At 41.8% G+C, this 18,652-nt stretch overlaps 1 protein-coding gene across 1 annotated transcript in view; it reads right to left on the bottom strand.

Annotated features, from left to right (window-relative positions):
• LOC117368880 overlaps window positions 1-18,652 on the bottom strand; it is a 499,867-nt gene that overhangs the window by 213,731 nt on the left and 267,484 nt on the right. The window contains exons 30-32 of the mRNA XM_033962624.1: window positions 11,400-11,441; window positions 8,576-8,599; window positions 570-593 (exon numbers count right to left, since the gene is read on the bottom strand). Coding sequence (XP_033818515.1) covers window positions 570-593; window positions 8,576-8,599; window positions 11,400-11,441 — 90 coding nt within the window. The remainder of the gene's footprint in view (window positions 1-569; window positions 594-8,575; window positions 8,600-11,399; window positions 11,442-18,652) is intronic.

Below are 18,652 nucleotides of genomic sequence, written 5' to 3'. Positions count from 1 at the left end.
ACTGTTGATATTTAATGACCATTAACTGCACAGTGCTGCTGAAAATCAGTTCTGACTCCAGTTGGTTTGGGATAGGAGTCAGGGTGGAGCCAGACATGGGGACAGAATTTATCCCCATTCCCATCCTCCACTGGAAACAAATGACCTGATCAACAACTCCCCACTTGCAGTACAGAAAGCTTTTTGGGAGCTAGGGGAGGGCTTAAGAACTTTTGTAAAGGATGTAGCTTTTTCAGAAATACTATCTATATATGGAAAGGGGGAAGAAAGAGTGTAAAATACAGAGAACTTCAATAGGTGGCTCAAAGCCTTATGTCGTCAAAAAGGCTTTCGGTACATAGGAGGATTGGGAAATACATGGAAAGACAAGACACTGTATTTTAATGATAGGCTATATCATACTATAGAAGGAAAAAAAATTCTTGCTGAAAAATTTTGACTATATAGGGCTCATAATCAAAACTTAAACACATCTAAAAGACAGGTCATCGATAATCAAACTGATTTTCTGTAGGTGTCAAGGAACTTTACCTCTGAATCCCGCTAACCCCCCAATTGTCAAAACTCACCTCCACCTTCAAATAACCATTTTCCTGAAAGAAAAGTAGATATTTTAATGTGAGCAGACACATTTGGCAATTTTATCCTATGTAAAAGTGTTTAGAATAACCAGTCCTACTATTATCCCAGGACAAGCAGGAAGCCTATTCAAAGATTTTAGTAAACTATCATCAGAGTTAATTATATCAAACTTTAGTCTTGACTAAGAACTTAGAATCATTCTCTTTAGATGACTTATATGTAAATGGCACGACTCTACCCAGGTCTTAATGGATAAATTAGCTCCAACTCAAACAAAATACATTTCACCAAGAAAGAAAACCAATCCATGGTTTAACGCAGAGTTGGATTTAATTAAAAAACAACTTCGCTCATTGGAACGAACTTGGAGGAAAGATAAAAATCATTTCAATTTATCAAAATTGAACATGCAACATATTACAAAGAAAAAATAATTCAAGCAAAATCAGCATACTATTCTAGACAAATTATACAGGCTAAAAATACTCCATGCTATATAGTATTTTTAAATCTATTAATCATCAATCCAAAAACCTGCCTTATTATTCAAAACCCCTTCCAACTGCACAAGAGTTAGCATATTGCTTTGTCGAGAAAGTCAAAAATATTAGGAAAAATTTTACATCAAAACATCAATCCAATACTACATTAGACCACGAAAGGAATTCATTATTAACTTCGAAATGTTCCCATTTCAATCTTCCTAGCCTTAAAGATCTAGAATCAATCATCAAATCTATTAACCCTAAAGGATCCTTTTCGGAATCCATTCCTCCTACTATCATCAAAAAATATTTTTCTATCTTTTGCCCCTATATACACACTTTAGATCACCACTCTTCGGTCATATTGATTTCTCTTGATCTTTCGTTCGCCTTTGACACCATCGACCATACTCTTTTAATAAATAGGCTTCAGTCTGTTGGTGTGACTGATCAAGTACTGCGCTGGTTTAAATCTTATTTTGACAACCGTTCCTCTAATGTCTTCTTTAATAATATGACCTCAAACAGTTTCTCATTACCCTATGGTATCCCTCAAGATCAATACTTTCTCCTATTTTATTTAACATCTTCAACGCTCCTCTTATGACTTTATGTCAATCCATTGGATTTTTGGTATTCGCCTATGCCGACGATATACAATTATTACATCCAATAGATCCCAATAATACACAGGAAATAGTAGCAATAAATGACAAACTGGATCAAATTCATCATTGGCTAGATGCTAATAAACTAGCCTTAAATATTCATAAAACCAAAGTAATGCTCTTTCCATGGACGGACTGTAGCACACCGCTTATTCCAATTTCTATTAAAGGCATTTCATTGCAGATAACCCAAAACATTAGGATCTTAGGAATATTATTCGACAATAAATTATCATACCACGATCATATAAGCCAAGTGGTTAAATCTACTTTTTACAGACTGCGCCAAATTTGTTCCGTCGCCAAATTTTTATGTGCAAAATCCCTGAATATTCTAATTCATTTTCTAGTCATCTCCAAAATTGATTATTGTAACGCCTTATTTAAAGGCTTGCCGCATAAAGAAATCAGACGTCTTCAAATTATTCAGAACGTCTCTATTAAAATAATTCACAAAGCTAAAAAAGTTGATCATGTCTCACCCTTACTCAAGGAGGCACACTGGCTACCTGTTGCACATCGCATTTTATTTAAAATATGTTTACTCATTTTTAAATCATTAATATTTCAAACCCCTGCCTTTATCTTTAGAGTTTTAATTCCTTACACTACTTCTAGAACACTGAGATCACAGGATCAACATTTATTGGCCATTCCCTCACTGAGAGTCATTAATACGAGGCGTCATACTATTTTTTCAGTGACTGCTCCTCAGTCTTGGAATGATCTCCCACTCTATATAAGAGAAGAAAAGAATTTAGACAAATTCAAGATTAAGCTTAAAAGTTTCCTTTTTAATGATGCTTTTAGTGAATAAAAGATTCTTTAATCTATCTTTATCTTATATTTCTTTTTTATCATGTTTGTCTTCCCTCCTAATGTTTTTACCTTTAAATATTAAATTTAAAACAGATTGTAACCTTTAAATAATTTTCCTGTTGTTTCGACATTGTATTTACATATTTAATTTTTTTTTTTTTTAAACACTGTATGTCTATGTAATATGTTACCTATGTTTTTAGATATTTTTAACCATTTTGTACATTGCCTAGAATGTAGAATAGGCGATTAATCAAACTATATAATAAACTTGGAAACTTGGAAACTCACATATGGGTGACGTCATCCACGGAGCCCGGATGTGGACAGTCTCACAAGCAGACTTGCTTGTAGAAACTTAGAAGTTTCGAGTCAGCTGCACCGCACATGCGCGAGTGCCTTCCCGCCCAGCGCAGGGCGAGTCTCCTCAGTTCTCAGTTTTCCACTCTCTGCATTTAACTTTGTTACTTCGTGCCTTCTCTCACCGCGTTTTGTGTTTATTTTCTTCTCAAATCGCTGTGTTCTTTTCTTTCTTTACTGTTAAATAAAAACCTTTATATTTTTCCTCCGTACAACTGGCAGGTCAGGCCGCTCGGCTGCAGCCTGCGCTCTTCGAGTTTGCTATGGCTATTTTTCCTACTATATCCCTGCCAACAACGGGCTTCAAGAAGTGTAGCCAGTGCCAGCGTGCTATTTCACTTACGGACCCACACTATTGGTGCTTCAAGTGTCTTGGGCCGGACCATCAACCGAAGTTATGTGAGCACTGTGATACTTTTCAACCTCGAGCCCTTAAACGTCGTCGGATTTTACTGGAGAAGCTTTTCGGGATGGACTATTCAGTCACACCCTCGACTTCGAAAGCAGCCTCAGTTCCACCTTCTACTGAGGGTCCTCCTGCTTCCACGACTCTGACCTCGAGCTTCTTAAGACCTTCCTCATTTGAAACGTCTCTCAGCTCGAGTACACCTGCTGTATCTTCCCCTGAATCCTCAGGTCACATATCTCAGCAGAAAGTTCCAGCAGTGGTCCTCAAGCTTTCTAAGACTTCTAAGTCGAAGCACATTTCCACAGCCACTTTGAAGCCTAAAGCCGTAGCAGGTGGTTCGGTTTCAGATGCGGATCCATCCTTGCAGGCTTTCTTCCAGACCATGTTAGAACAGCAATATGTTCAGTTCCATAACCAAAATGGGACCGAAGCTGTAGACTCCCGCGAGGTTGATCTATGCCTCAAGCTGAAACTTCACACTCTATGCAGGGAGCAGAGTCTTGGTGAGTGTCTGGTCTGGCATCTATGCACTCTAAGCAAGGAGTAGATTATTTGCGAGTGTCTCAACAGAATCCTCATACTCCATACAAGGAGCAGAGTCTTTGGGAGTGCTTCGAGATTCCTCCATCAAGTCTCCTGAGCTTCGATCTACAGCTTCTAGTCCTATTCCATTCACTGGTAGCAATGCCTGCTTCCATCTCCGGGGCAAAGTCTTCTCGATCTTTGAGACCTGCTTCTAAGCACCACTCTCGTCGTCCGATCGAGGCCTTCCTTGAGGCATACCTCCAGGCATAGCTCTTCTTCCAAAGAGCGCCCTTCTTCATCTAAGCCTCAATCCACACCTTTCAGCTCTTTCACACCACCGACTCCTCGTTCAAGGTCTCCTTTTCCACACCTCGAGGACTCAGCGGCTTTCATTGCCTCCCCCAAGTCTCCTTATTCTTTTGAGGATTATTTCCCCAGTGAGGCTTCATCTTTGACCCAGGAAGCCTCGAGGTCATCGAGCCCTCTCGAGGCAAGGCATTGGAAGATCAGTTGTCTTTCTCTTCTTTTCTTCACCAGATGGCTGATGACCTAGAACTTCAATTGGATGCTGGTTCTAAATACTCTAAGGCAGTGTTCTTCAACACCAGCCCATGGACCAGTGCCAGTCCACAGAAATTTCCTGCCGATCCACAGGGCCAGCATGTGCATCAGGCCCAAAACAGTGTTCTTCAAACCGCCGATCCACGTCCTATCGATGCGGCATTATCTTCAAGCCAGCTCCCTCTTCCTAACTGATTCAGTGCAGAAAAGCCACGACAGTGGCTCCTACAGGCATCCTACGCCTGAACCGGAAGCCATCTCTCTGACGCTGCAACGTCAGAGGGTAGACTTCCAGATGAGGCACGGACGTGCAAGGTGCAATTAGTACTATTATGGGGGGGTGTGGTCTGGGGTGGAGATTTGGTGGATGGGCGAGATCTGCCCATGACTTAGCCCAGTGTTCTTCAACCGCCGGTCCACGGACCGATGCCGGTCCACAGAATAATTATTTTATTTCAGCCAGTCCATAGTGTAAAAAGGTTGAAAAACACTGCTTTAGACTATTGGTGTAAGCTCTAGTATTATCTATACTGACTATTGCAACATAGTGTATCTGGAGCATCAAAGAAACTATTGAGAAAACTGAGAACAGTGCAAAATAACGGCTGTCTGCTTGATATTTGGGCTGAGGAAAAATGATCATGTCAGTCCCAATGCCTAACCATGATAAGACCAGGTAGACTCCTAATCAGAAAGGGATTCTTTACTCTCTGGAAACTCAGATCCATTAAAGCTTACTTCGATACATCGGCATTCAGAACCCTAGTCCAATCCCTCGTACTAAGTCTACTTGACTACTGTAACATCGCTTATTTAGCAATTTCCCAAAAGAATATGCAACATTTACAATTGATGCAAAATGCAGCAGTCAGACTGATCTTTGGGCTGAGGAAGTTGACCACGTGACACCCTACTACCGGCAGCTACATTGGCTGCCAATGGCGGCGCGCGTAAAGTTTAAATTTGCCTGGTTCTGCTTTAAAGCACTACACGGACTTGCCCCTAAATACATAACTGACTTTTTCTTCTTCTCAGCCAACAGACACAAGAGAAGCTCACATTCCATTGCGTTGGCTTTCTCTGATTTCATTTCTTGGACCCGCACCTAGGAAGTGGTGTCAGAGGAAGAGCTGATGCTGGCACAACAGCAGCTTGGGGGTTGCTGCTCACCCTAGGAACATTACAGAGGTATGGAGGAAAGGAAGTGGTGTGCACACAGCAAGAGGGGGCAGGGAAGGAGAATGTGGAGGTGGGGGGGGGGGGCACAGAAGAGTGCGGAGGATGTGCACCACCACCCCAGGAACCTCTCACCCTCACTACGTCATTGCCTCCACCTCTAACACTGCCCATCTGCTGCTGACCAGATGGATGATACATCTCCACTGAAACTTTTCCATCTTGGAGGCCCTGCTATCAATGGCATAGCTTTCAACTTCTCAGATGTGCGCAAGCCCCAGTGGCACAACTGACTTTATTCTATAAGTTACATGCACAAATTTCTGTGCTAGTCTGAAATTGGTGCATACAACTTTCCAGAATTAGGGGGATATCATGATATTCTCCAACCACTAACAAGTCACACAAAATAGCAAGTTTATTGCCCACCAATATCACAGTCAGCAAGTACAGTACATACTCAATGAACCCTTCATTCCCTCTTCCAAAATCAGAAAATGTGTACTTCCACAAGTTCTTGGAATGCATCCATACAATGTTTACACATCTGGCCATGCAATAGCTGAGACACACTCCGTCTGCTCTAGTCAGTAACTACCAAAATCTGTTGCAATGTTGCTAATGAATCCTTTAATGCAATGGTCCCCCAACCCTGTCTTGGAGGACCACTGGAGGACCATTAGGGCTAGCCTGGGTTTTCAGGCTAGCCCTAATGAATATGCATGGAGCAGATTTGCATGCCTGCCACTTCCATTATATGCAGATCTCTCTCATGCATATTCATTAGGGCTAGCCTGAAAACCCGATTAGCCTGGTGGTCCTCCAGGACAGGGTTGGGGACCACTGCTTTGAAGAACACATCATTTACAATTTGAAGAACCCCCCTCATTCAACCACAAAGCACAGAACTTCATTACTAATAGTACATACAAATTTAAACAACTGATATACCAAATACTCAGAAACTATGACCCAAAATCAAGGCACCAAAAGCCACCCAACCAAATAACAATATAACCCATCAAAAAGACCCTAGTGAAGGAAATAGAATGTGGAGAATAAAAACGGAAAGTGAAACAGTCCACAAAGCGGTAACTTTAGGCATGTACCAATGGCAGTGTACCTCAGTGTCAATTTGAATTAAAAGGAAACAGATGACTCCAAGTGAGGTCACAGAAGTTGATGGAATTCACCACAATCAGAAGTACAAAAATCATAGTAACATAGTAACATAGTAGATGACGGCAGATAAAGACCCGAATGGTCCATCCAGTCTGCCCAACCTGATTCAATTTAAATTATTATTATTATTTTTTTTTTTTCTTAGCTAATTCTGGGCAAGAATCCAAAGCTTTACCCGGTACTATGCTTGGGTTCCACCTGCCGAAATCTCTGTTAAGACTTACTCCAGCCCATCTACACCCTCCCAGCCATTGAAGCCCACCCCTGCCCATCCTCCACCAAACGGCCATACACAGACACAGACCGTGCAAGTCTGCCCAGTAACTGGCCTTAGTTCAATATTTAATATTATTTTATGATTCTAACTGACACTGAAATCAGTAAACTGTGCAAATGCAGTCAAGAGTCTCACTGGCAAGATCAAATAACTGAGTAGCTAAAATGAGGTTCAGGGAAACTTGAATTTGAAAGGAGGAGACAACCCAGAATGAATTTAAAAGGAGTGGGCAAAACTCACCACTCCACTCATAAGTATAGCAGCCAAGAGAAGCCCTTTCAGACTTGCACAGGTATTTAGAAGATGACAGTGCTGTAAACTTTGAAACCTCCAAAGAAAGCATGCACCAGTTTAAATATTATCTGGTGGTTCTCATGGGCAACTGAAATGTTGAAAGATCATTCCATGGAAGATTTTCAACTTACAGTATATGAGCAAAACTCACACCTTTCTGCTCAGAGATTACCTTCTTCTTATCCTTCTACATATGAAGCACACTTTATTCAGCTTCATAATGATTGCAGGGGCAATTTAAGTGATCCTTTGTGCTCTAGAAAACATTCAAGAACAATGCTTTCATTCTCTTGGGTTATAATCAATATTCAAGCAGATTAAGCACTTGGAGTGGATGTTGAAGTTCTGAAATTTTCTGCCACATTTTTGGGCACAAGCTGATCCCAGATCTTGAAGCCATATCAAACACATAAAAACAAATAAATAAAACAATTTGGAGGAAACAAGGGGTTGCATAATTATGATACTACCTGCAGGACTTTGTATCCAATAGGAGTGCAAAAATTAATTTTCAATGGAAAATTCCAAGTGCTGTAGAAGTTGCCCTTTAACCTTCAAGTATGCAATATATCCCACCCTGTATCCATATCACCAGAAGGTAAATGAGAAAAAAAGCATAATTTGTCATTGCAACTGATACCCTTAAGTTTGGGGTCAGTATTGGAAGGCACCCATATAAATGTTGAAAAATGTGTTTATTAAAAAAAAAAAAACTTATACAACTTTATAAAATAGTTTCCCAGAACTAGCCTCACTGCTGCCCAAATACTATTGCAAAAACTTTCACCTGATCCACGGCAGGTGTATTTAGGTTTGTGTACTCTATTGCAGTGTTTCTCAGCTCGGTCCTGACGTACCCCCCTTGCCAGGCAGGTTTTCAGGATATCCCCAATAAATATACATGAAAGAAATTTGCACATAATGGAGACAGTGTATGCAAATCAAATTTATGCATATTCATTAGGGGTATCCTGAAAACATAGACTGGCAAGTGGGTACTCCAGGACCGAGTTGAGAAACAGTGCTCTTTTGCATGTACCTCAGAAACTCTACCCAAACATCTTCTCCCTGAACACCTATGCAGGAATTTCATAAAAAGTTTATGTTATTTTATCAACCTGCTTAGTCATATAAGTGCGTAGATCTACCCAGTTTTACAATGGCCATTTTTCCATATGTAAAACATACTTACATGAGGAAAACACTTTATAAATTGACCCCCAATTGTCAAACTCACCTCCACCTCCAAATGGCCATTTTCCTGAAAGAAAAGTAGATATTTTAATGTGAGTAGACACATTTGGCAATATTATCCTATGTAAAAGTGTTAGAATATGTATGTCAACATATCCAGTCCTACTATTTTCAAGCTCTCTTATCTCTCAGCTCCTAAAGCAGGGGTGTCAAAGTCCCTCCTCGAGGGCCACAATCTAGTCGGGTTTTCAGGATTTTCATGCACTGCTTTCATTGTATGCTAATAGATCTCATGCATATTCATTGGGGAAATCCTGAAAACCCGACTGGATTGCAGCCCTCGAGGAGGGACTTTGACACCCCTGTCCTAAAGCATGAAGACCATAAAGACTTACTAGGACACAGATATTAGGGACAATTCTATAACTGGTGTCTCCATTTAAATGCTCCAAGCGTGCACAGTAGGATCCTATCCTATTATGAAACTTAGACACCTAGGTTCCACTAACCCAATAACACACCTCACATTTATTTATACAAATTCTATAACCTTTCCATAATAACAAATTCAGATGATACACAGGTTAAAATAAAAGAAATAAATATGACATATAAGTAAAAACACTGAGGGGGAGAAACTAATAGCTACTCATTCTAAAGAAATAATAACCATACCAAATCAACGATATATAAATATCATATTGACCACATGAATAAGTGATCCATCCCTCATCTAATCCAAGGAGGATGAAGTGTTGATTTCAAGCTTTTTCTGAAATTCAACAGTGAAGATTCTCCCTACAGTTTCTTGGGAACCTTATTCAATTACTCTATGCCTTTGCACAAAAGGACCTTTGTCTCAAATTTTATTATTCCTCTGCAGAGTAAAACTAACAGAGTATTTTTGATTACTGAAGGTTTTTCCTAGTTATTGATCATACTATCCTTCAGCATAACATTTTTGGAGAGTCAAACGTTAGGAAACACACCTTTCTTTTATAGGAAACAAGAACAACTGTTGAAGTAAAAGTAAAGCACTCCTTCTCCAAGGGCTCTTAGTAAAAAATATTACTTGACAAAATTTATCTGATCAAAAGAAGGAAATTCTTGAGTAAAAATATTTGTCTAGGCAATTATCAAAGTTACCCAGTGTGGCAAATCAAAGTCCATTTCGGGTTTTGTCTATGACAAACTCAAGTCCTGTTCGGGTTTTGTCCCAGAGATAGGGAGGAAATACACTAAATCCCGATGCAAGAGAGCTGATCAAGTAGAATCTCATACTACAGAGTTAGCTGACTACTACTTAGACAGAGAGTTGGCAACAGATGAGGAATGGCTGGAAAGCTGTACACAGTTTAAACTGGTCCCTAACCCTGCCAGGAGATGACTACCTTTCCAGCAGCCTGTCTCTGTAAGGAAACTGCATATAGCCAAACGGAACAAGCCAGTGTGTGGAAGGCCCTTCCCCCACCTAGGCTTAGTGGGAGTGTCTCTCCACAGCTTAAAACCAGGCAATGCCGAGCAGTAAGGAGGCAAGCAGGAGAGAGACAAGCTGGACAGTTGGAAAGGGAGATTTTCTCTCCCCAGCCTGAGGAGACTAGGGAAACTGATTGGCAGATGGCAGATGCAGAGGAGCTGGTTTCTGCCTCTGATAGTTGGGAACAAGACCCAGGAGAATCTATGGACACCCAGGAGAGTCTGGTAGGACCTGAAACTTTTCCCTTAGATGTAGAAATGCAGTGAGACATCTATGCTGTGTTTTCTGCCTACAGTCTCTGAGCCACAAGTGAAGCTGTGTTTTTCTTTTGAGGAGATTTGTACTTCTCTCCTAGAATGTGGAACTTTAAGTTTGTGCCTGAAAGCTTTGATTTTGAGTTTAACAAATGTTTGGAGGTGTTCCCCAGCTAACAGGCAGGCTGAGCAGATTACGTTCTTCTCCCACAGCTGTGCATAATTATCACAGCAACGTTTCAGCAAGAAACGTCCTGAGAAATCCTGCACTTACCCAGGACAAAGGCTCTATAGTAAACTTCTCCACAGGCTAGGCTGTGATAAGTTTTCCATGCTATACCTGTGTTTCTGAATATTATTCCTGCTTATAGAACAGCTTGTTTGAGGAAAAAGTTATGCTGGAGTGAAGCCATTTGAGAGTGCTTGCCTACTTTTGCTACCCAGTTTGCTGGGATTTTTTTCTTCCTGTTCTTTGCCTGGCCACGGTTTGACAGTGCTGCTGCTAGGGGAATAAACAGCTAAGTAAATGTTCTAAGCCTACATTTTGAAACTAACTGCTCTGGTGAAGAGGACTGTGTTACAGGTTACTAAGAAAGTCCGGAAGAAGGGGACTGTGTGACAATTCTTTACTTACAAACTTGGACATTTCCAGGTTGAAGCCGGCATTTTTGCTTTATGAGGCTGGTGGCTAAAATAAAGCTAGTATTTTGCTATTTCTGACTCAGAATCTTCACTTGCATGCCCTTATTAGGATACTAGCAAGCCAAGTAAAGTCCTGAAGGGTTCCTTGATAGTAAGGGACACGCCGGGCCAGAGGATTTGTCATGATCCCGTGGGCTCGCGACGCAGCTCAGGAGCGCGGGTGTGACATCAGACAAATCTTTTCAATATCAGCTTCATAGATTCTAGTCAGCAAGTTTTAAAGTTGACGTTATTATGGCAAAAGGAAGTCTACTATAAAGGTCCATAGTAGGTAATACAGGCCACTGAAATTCTCACAGTAGATCATAGTGACTACAAGTGGTAGCATTGCCTGCTAACTTAGTCACTCTATATCAAGTGTCCTTATGCACTACTCTTTTATGGTGATTCTTGGTAACTGTGTATATATTCCATGAATTTGTTTTAAAACTAACCTGTAATGTTTCCACTTGGTATAAATGTACGCATCCATGTTTCTGAAAGTTAAACAGATATGTTTATGTGATGAAGATATATTTTGCATCTTACTTCAAGGTTAAAGTAGTTGGGTCCATGTCTGCAAATCTGGAGGCTCCCTTATTCTAGGCCAGGGGTTAACAACCTTTCTACAGCAAAGAGCCATTTTATCCTAAATGTTTGACCCAAGATTTACAAAGATCCGCAATGGATAGAGAAGGGGGTTTGAGATATTCCAGGTTTCTCACTCTCACTTCCCTTCCCGAAGTCTAGCTTCTCTCCCCTCTTTCTCCCCTCCAAACCATCGCAGATCTCTGTACCTTTCATACCTCTCGCCCTCCCTCTTTATCCTTTCCCCTCCCCTCAACCTATTGCCAAGGCTATCTCCCCTCTGCAGGCCCCAACCCTTAGATGGCCCTCCCAACCCGGAGATTCCCCATCCCCCAAGGGTCTACCTAGGTACTGGGTCCAACAAGGGTATCTTTGGGGTAGGAGCATAGCCCTCTTGTAGCAGCTCAGCCCCATAATGCCCACGCCCCTCTCTACACTGCCATGTATAGGAAGGATCCCCCCCCTCCCAGGCCTACCGAGGTACCTGGTGATTCAGTGGGGTCTTTGTGACAGGAGTGCAGCCCTTTCACTTCTGCCTCCTAACAGCTGCCTTTTAAAATGGCAGCCTTGACCTATATATAATGGAGTGGAGGGGGTGGGGCATTGTGGGGTTGAGCTGCCATGAAAGGGCCATAGGAGAAAAGCTGCAGCCACATGAGAAAAGAGCCATATCTGGCTTGGAAGCCATAGTTTGCCGACCCCTGTTCTAGGCCAGCTACCATCAACCTACAGAAACTATATATCATGGAAAGCCTCATTGAGAATATAAACTAGAATATATTTGCAGCACATTGCAACAACCTACATATTAAGATGGCAGGCCACACTGCTTTTGTTAAGTTAAAATTGATACCTTTTCTGTCATCTGGGAATTTAAGTACAATTGTTCAGTCAATTGCTTTGAAAGGAATAGAGTAACTTTAATTTAATTTGGGCATTAACCAAAAGCTCAAAGCAGAGTACACGAGAATAATCACTTCACTCATTAACAACATACAGAGAAGTTATTACTTTATACAAACACAATTTCATCCTATGCTTATTACTATTAAACCATTAGTAACACTCATTTCTTCACAGGTCTTACTAATATCTCAAAAGCATCATTATCCATCAATAGAGAGCATAAAGAATGCCGAAATAGTAAAATGGCAGATTAAATTTAATGTCGACAAATGCAAAGTGATGCACATTGGGAAGAATAACCAGATGCTAGGGACAACCTTGGGGGTCAGCGCCCAAGAAAAAGATCTAGGTGTCATTGTAGACAATATGTTGACACCTTACGCCCAATGAGGGGCAGTGGTCAAAAAAGCAAACAAGATGCTAGGAATTATTAGAATAGGGATCATAATCAAGACTGTTATAATGCCTCTGTATTGCTTCATGGTATGACCTTGCCTTATCTCAAAAAAGATATAGTGGAACTAGAAAAGGTTCAAAGAAGAGTGACAAAGATGATAAAGGGGATGGTCATAGAACTCTTCTCATATGAGGAAAGACTAACCCCCTCTTCTATGAAACTGCTCTAGCAGTTTCTACCGCAAAGAGCCATGCTGAATGCCCCGTGCAGCTCCTGACGCTCATAGAGTTCAGCACGGATCTCTGGCTAGAAACTGTTAGCGCAGTTTCGTAGAAGCAGCGGTAAAACATTAGGGCTCCTGAGCTTGGAAAGGAGATGGCTGAGGGGGAGATATGATTGAGATCTAAAAAATACTGAGTGGTGTAGAACAGGTACAAGTGGATTGATTTTTTACTCCATCAAAAATGACAGAGTAGGGGACATTCAATGAAGCTACAGGGAAATACTTTTAAAACAAGTAGGAGGAAATATTTTTTCACTCAAAGAATAGTTAAGCCTTGGAATGTGTTGCCAGAAGTTGTTGTAAAAGTGGTTAACGTAGCTGGTTTTAAGAAAGGTTTGTACGATTTCCTGGAGGAAAAGTCCATTATCTGTTATTGAGACAGACATGTGGGAGTGGCTTCCCCTGGATTGGTAGCATGGAATGTTGCTTCTATGTGGGTTTTTGCCTGGTACTAGTGACTTGAATTGGCCACTGTAAAAATTGGCTACTGGGCTAGATAGACCATTGTTCTGACCTAGTAAGGCTATTCTTATGTTCTTAACATTATTTTCTTTAACATCGTTTAAACAGCCAATATATGCTTCTGGTATTTTATCCTTACAACTCAGCTATGTTTCAGAACATTTACTGGCTTCATATACTGCTTTCTCCCCACCGATAAGATTTTTGATTTTCCTATACAGTATTTATCTTAAGTCCATGATGTCTCATCCAATCATATATACTCGCATATTCATAACATCACTCTCCATATGTAAAAATGAGTTAGCTATGGAATATTTCTCTAGAAACCCAAAAACTACATCATCTTTATATGAAAAGGGAAAAAATACTATATATTCTAATAAACTTACCTATTGATTGCAAATAGAAATTAAACAATATATGACCAAGGAGAATGCTGTGAAACCCCCCAAAACATTCTCCATAGCTTGGATAATTCTCCCTTTCACAACACCCTTATCAGACAATTCTTCAGGAAAGTATGAAATTATTTAAATACTGCATCGAACACCCATTAGTGTGCAAAGCTACCAGAAGAAAACCATTGATTAAATTGATGAAATCGAACATTGCTGATAGATCAAATTGCATTACAAAGGCCTGATTCTCCCTGTCTAGCACTCCTCACAATTTCTGCAACAATGCAACAATTATTATGTCTCAGTATTGTGCTAACTTCAAAAGCCTTATTGAGCTCATCCAACAAATCATAAGAACATAAGAAATGCCTGCACCAGCTCAGACCTGGGATCCATCTAGTCCGGTGATCCGCACACGTGGAGGCTCAGCCAGGCGTACCCAGGCGAATACCTTAGTCACTCGTATCCCTCAATGCGTCCTGCAAGACGATGTGCGTACAAATTTTCCTTAAATCCTAGAATGGTGGTTTCCTCCACCACCTCTTCCGACAGAGAGTTCCAGGCGTTCACCGCTCGCTGTGATAAGCAGAACTTTCTGACATTTGTCCTGGCCATGTCCCCTCTCAGCTTCAGTCCATGACCTCTGGTCCGAGTCTGAGTCACATTTGACAATATGAATAACGCTGATTCTTGCTCACCATCCTTTCCCCCTGTTGATGAGTGAGCTTGCTCCATTTTGTCGATTCTTTTTAGTATTTTAAAAGTCTCTATCAGATCCCCTCTCAGTCTTCTCCTCTCAAGGGTGAATAATCCCAGTTTTCTGAGGCGATCTTTGTAGCTCAAGTTCTCCATACTTTTTACTAGCTTCGTCGCTCGCCTCTGCACCTCTCCAGCAGTGTTATATCCTTCTTCAGGTATGGAGACCAGTGTTGGACACAGTATTCCAAGTGTGGTCTGACCATTGCTCTATAAAGTGGCATTATGACCTCCCTTGATCTACTCATGATTTCCTTCTTTATCATGCCTAACATCCTGTTAGCTTTCTTTGCCGCCGCTGCACATTGAGCCGACGGCTTCAGGGTCCTGTCTATCAGTACCCCAGGTTCTTTCCTTGTTCACTCTTCCCCAATGTTATACCTAACAGTTTATACTCATGCTCCTTGTTTTTCCTGCCCAGGTGCATCACTTTGCATTTTTCTACATTAAAACTCATCTGCCAATTCTCTGCCCATCTCTCAAGTTGTTTCAAATCTCTCTGGAGTTCCTCGCTGTCTTTTTGTGACCTGATTGCCCGGCATAGCTTTGTGTCATCTGCAAACTTGATGATAACACTGGTCATTTCTTCTTCCAGGTCATTTACGAAGATATTGAATAAGATAGGCCCAAGAACCGAACCCTGAGGCACACCGCTAGTTACTTTATTCCAGTCCGAGTACTTCCCATTTATGCCCACTCTCTGTCTTCTGTTTTCCAGCCATTTTCCTATCCATCTTAGTATATCCCCTTCTATTCCATGACTTTGTAGTTTTTTGAGAAGTCTCTCGTGTGGTACTTTGTCGAACACTTTCTGGAAGTCCAAGTATATTATGTCCACTGGTTCTCCGCTATCGACTTGTTTGTTCACTGTCTCGAAAAACTGAAGTAAGTTCTTCAAGCACGACTTCCCTTTCCTGAAGCCATGCTGACTACCTCTCAGCAGGTCATGGGTATCCAGATGCTGGACTATGCTGTCTTTAATCAAAGCCTTGACCATTTTTCCAGGGACCGATGCAAGACTCACAGGTCTATAGTTTCCCGGTTCTCCTCTTGATCCTTATTTGAAGATTGGGATGACATTCACTATCTTCCAGTCTTCTGGTATCCGTCCGGTTCTAATTGACATGTTAGCGAGGAATTGCATTAGTTCTCTGATTTCTACCTTTAGCTCCTTTAATACTCTCAGGTGAATTCCATCTGGGCCAGGAGATTTGTCACTTTTTAGTTTGTCAATCTGATAGTATATCTGGTCCAGATCCACCTTCATTGTGGTGAGGCTCTCTTCTATTTCTCCCTTGAATACTTTCACTGTTTTGGGTATTGATGGGGCATCTTCTTTGGTAAAGATAGATGCAAAGAAGGAATTTAATCTGTCTACAATCTATTTGTCCTCTCTGATGTATCCTTTTCTTCCTTGGTCGTCGAGAGTGCCCACTGTCTCCTTTGCAGGTTTCTTCCCTTTAACGTATCTAAAAAAGGGTTTGAAGTTTTTGGCCTCTTGGGCTATTTTTTCCTCATAGGCCGTTTTGGCTTCTCTCACCGCCTTGTGGCACTTCTTCTGATCGTCTTTGTGACTGTTCCAAGCCTCGGTTGTTTTCTCGTGTTTCCATTTTTTAAATGAGCCTTCTTTTCTCTTACTGCATCCTTCACCTCTTTGGTTAGCCAAGCTGGTTCTCTTTTGGCTTTATTTTTCCTTCCTTTGGCTATCTGCGGAATGTATAGATTCTGTGCTTCGGTGATAGTATTTTTTAGTAGGGACCATGCTTGCTCTACCATTTCGATTTCGGCTATCCTATTCTTGATCCGTTTTCTTACCATGGCTCTCATGTTATCGTATCTTCCTTTTTTAAAGTTAAAGGTCGTGGTTAGGGTCTTGGTTCGCTTCCCCTTCCCGATGTCGAGTTTAAAGTTGATCATGCTGTGATCGCTTGTCCCCAATGGGACCATGACTTCTACTTCTTTTGTTTGCCCAGTTATGCCATTTAGGACCAAGTCCAAGGTGGCGTTTTCTCTTATAGGTTCTCCTACCATTTGTTCTAGGAAGCAGTCTCCCATCATTTCCAGGAACTTTATTTCTTTGCCGCAGCTTGAGGTTACTAGGTTCCAGTCTATCCCTGGGCAGTTGAAGTCTCCCATGATCGTTACATTGCCCGTCCTACATTCATGTCTTATTTCTTCTATCATTTCAGTGTCTGTTTCCTCCGTCTGTCCTGGGGGTCGATAGTAGAGATCTATTTTTGTGTCTGTTCCGTTCTGTTTGGGGATCTTTACTCAAAGGGACTCCAGTTTCTTTTTCCCCTCTGCCTTACCTTCTCCAGTAGTTTCTACTCCTTCCTGGACATATAGGGCAATACCTCCCCCTTTCTGCCCTATTCTGTCTCTTCTGTAAAGCTTGTATCCCTGCAGTACTGTGTCCCATTCATTTTCCTCGTTCCACCATGTTTCTGTTATGCCAATGATGTCTATTTCTTCGCGTCTTGCTAGTGTTTCTAACTTTCCCCATTTTATTTCTCAGGCTTCTGGCATTTGTGTACATACATTTAAGCTCCCTTTGTGCTGCCTTCTTGGACTTTCTGGGCTTCACAGTCCTTATTGTGTCTTTCATGGCATCTATTTGCGCTCCATTGCTGTCTCCCTCATTTGCTTCAAGTTCTTCCCCTTTATCTGAGTGGATGTCCTTAGTGCCTGCTGCCCGGGCCATCGACTGTCATAATTATTGAAATGTTGTTGCAGTTTTGTGGCAATAGCATCCTGCACAAACTTCAATAAAATTAAAATATATGCAACTAGATGGCAACTGGTGCATGATATTGGATCTAAATTCCCTCTTTTCACCAATGGGAACACCAAAATCTGACCAAGTTTCAGAGGGAACCTATGGGCCAGATCCCCTTACTTTTGTGGCACTAACCCGACCGACCGACCGACAACAGCCCTGGTCCGATAAACTTCCCTGTCCTTAACCGCGAATCTAAATTACCTTCTTACAGCAGCTGTAAGAAGGATATTTAGATTCGCGGTTAAGGGCAGGGAGGTTTGTCTGACTGGGGCTGTTGTCGGTCTGTCGGTCGGGGAAGCGCTACAAAAGTAAGGGGACCTGGCCGGCTGTGCTGCACCCGGGGCGGGAGAGAAGGAGGGGGGAGAAGGACGCTGAAAGCACTGGGGAAGACAAAGGGGTGGAGAAGGACGCTGAAAGGCCATGGGGAAGAAGGGGGGAGGTCACTGAGAGCATTTGTGGAAGACAGAAGGGGAGAAGGACGCTGACAGGACATGGGGAAGATGGGGGGGGGGAGAATGACGCTAAAAGCACATGGGGAAGACAAAGGGGTGGAGAAGGACGCTGAAAGGACATGGGGAAGATGGGGGGGTGGAAAAGAACGCTGAAAGGCCATGGGGAAGACGGGGGGGGGGGTGGAGAAAGACGCTGAAAGGCCATGGGGAAGACAGAGGGGGGAGAAGGACGCTGACAGGACATGGGGAAGATGGGGGGGAGAAAGACACTGAAAGGAAATGGGGAAGAGAGAGTGGGGAGAAGGCGCTGGCAGGGAAGAAGACAGAGATGCCAGACTATGGGGGGAGCGGAGGGAAGAAGATGGGTGCCAGACCAATTTGGAAGGGGGGTGAAAGGGAGAGGCACAGTAACAGAGCAAATGGAAGACGCAGAAGGAAGAGAGACAGTGGATGGAAGGAACTGAATGAGAATATGAGGAAAGCAGAAACCAGGCAACAAAGGTAGGAAAAGAATTCTATTTCTTTTTTCTTTTTTTTTGCTTCAGGATAAAGTAGTATATTAGTTGTGTTGATAAAAATTTATAAACAAAAGAGGCTCTGGTAGAAACCCGTTTACAAAGTATGTATTCTTCCCAATTAATATTTCCAAATTAATAAAGTCTTTTTGCTTATTTGTAAATGGGT

This window comes from Geotrypetes seraphini, chromosome 11 (genome assembly GCF_902459505.1).
Source record: "Geotrypetes seraphini chromosome 11, aGeoSer1.1, whole genome shotgun sequence".
In the NCBI taxonomy this organism is placed as follows: Eukaryota; Metazoa; Chordata; class Amphibia; order Gymnophiona; family Dermophiidae; genus Geotrypetes; species Geotrypetes seraphini.
This window is presented reverse-complemented; position numbering and strand designations above follow the sequence as displayed.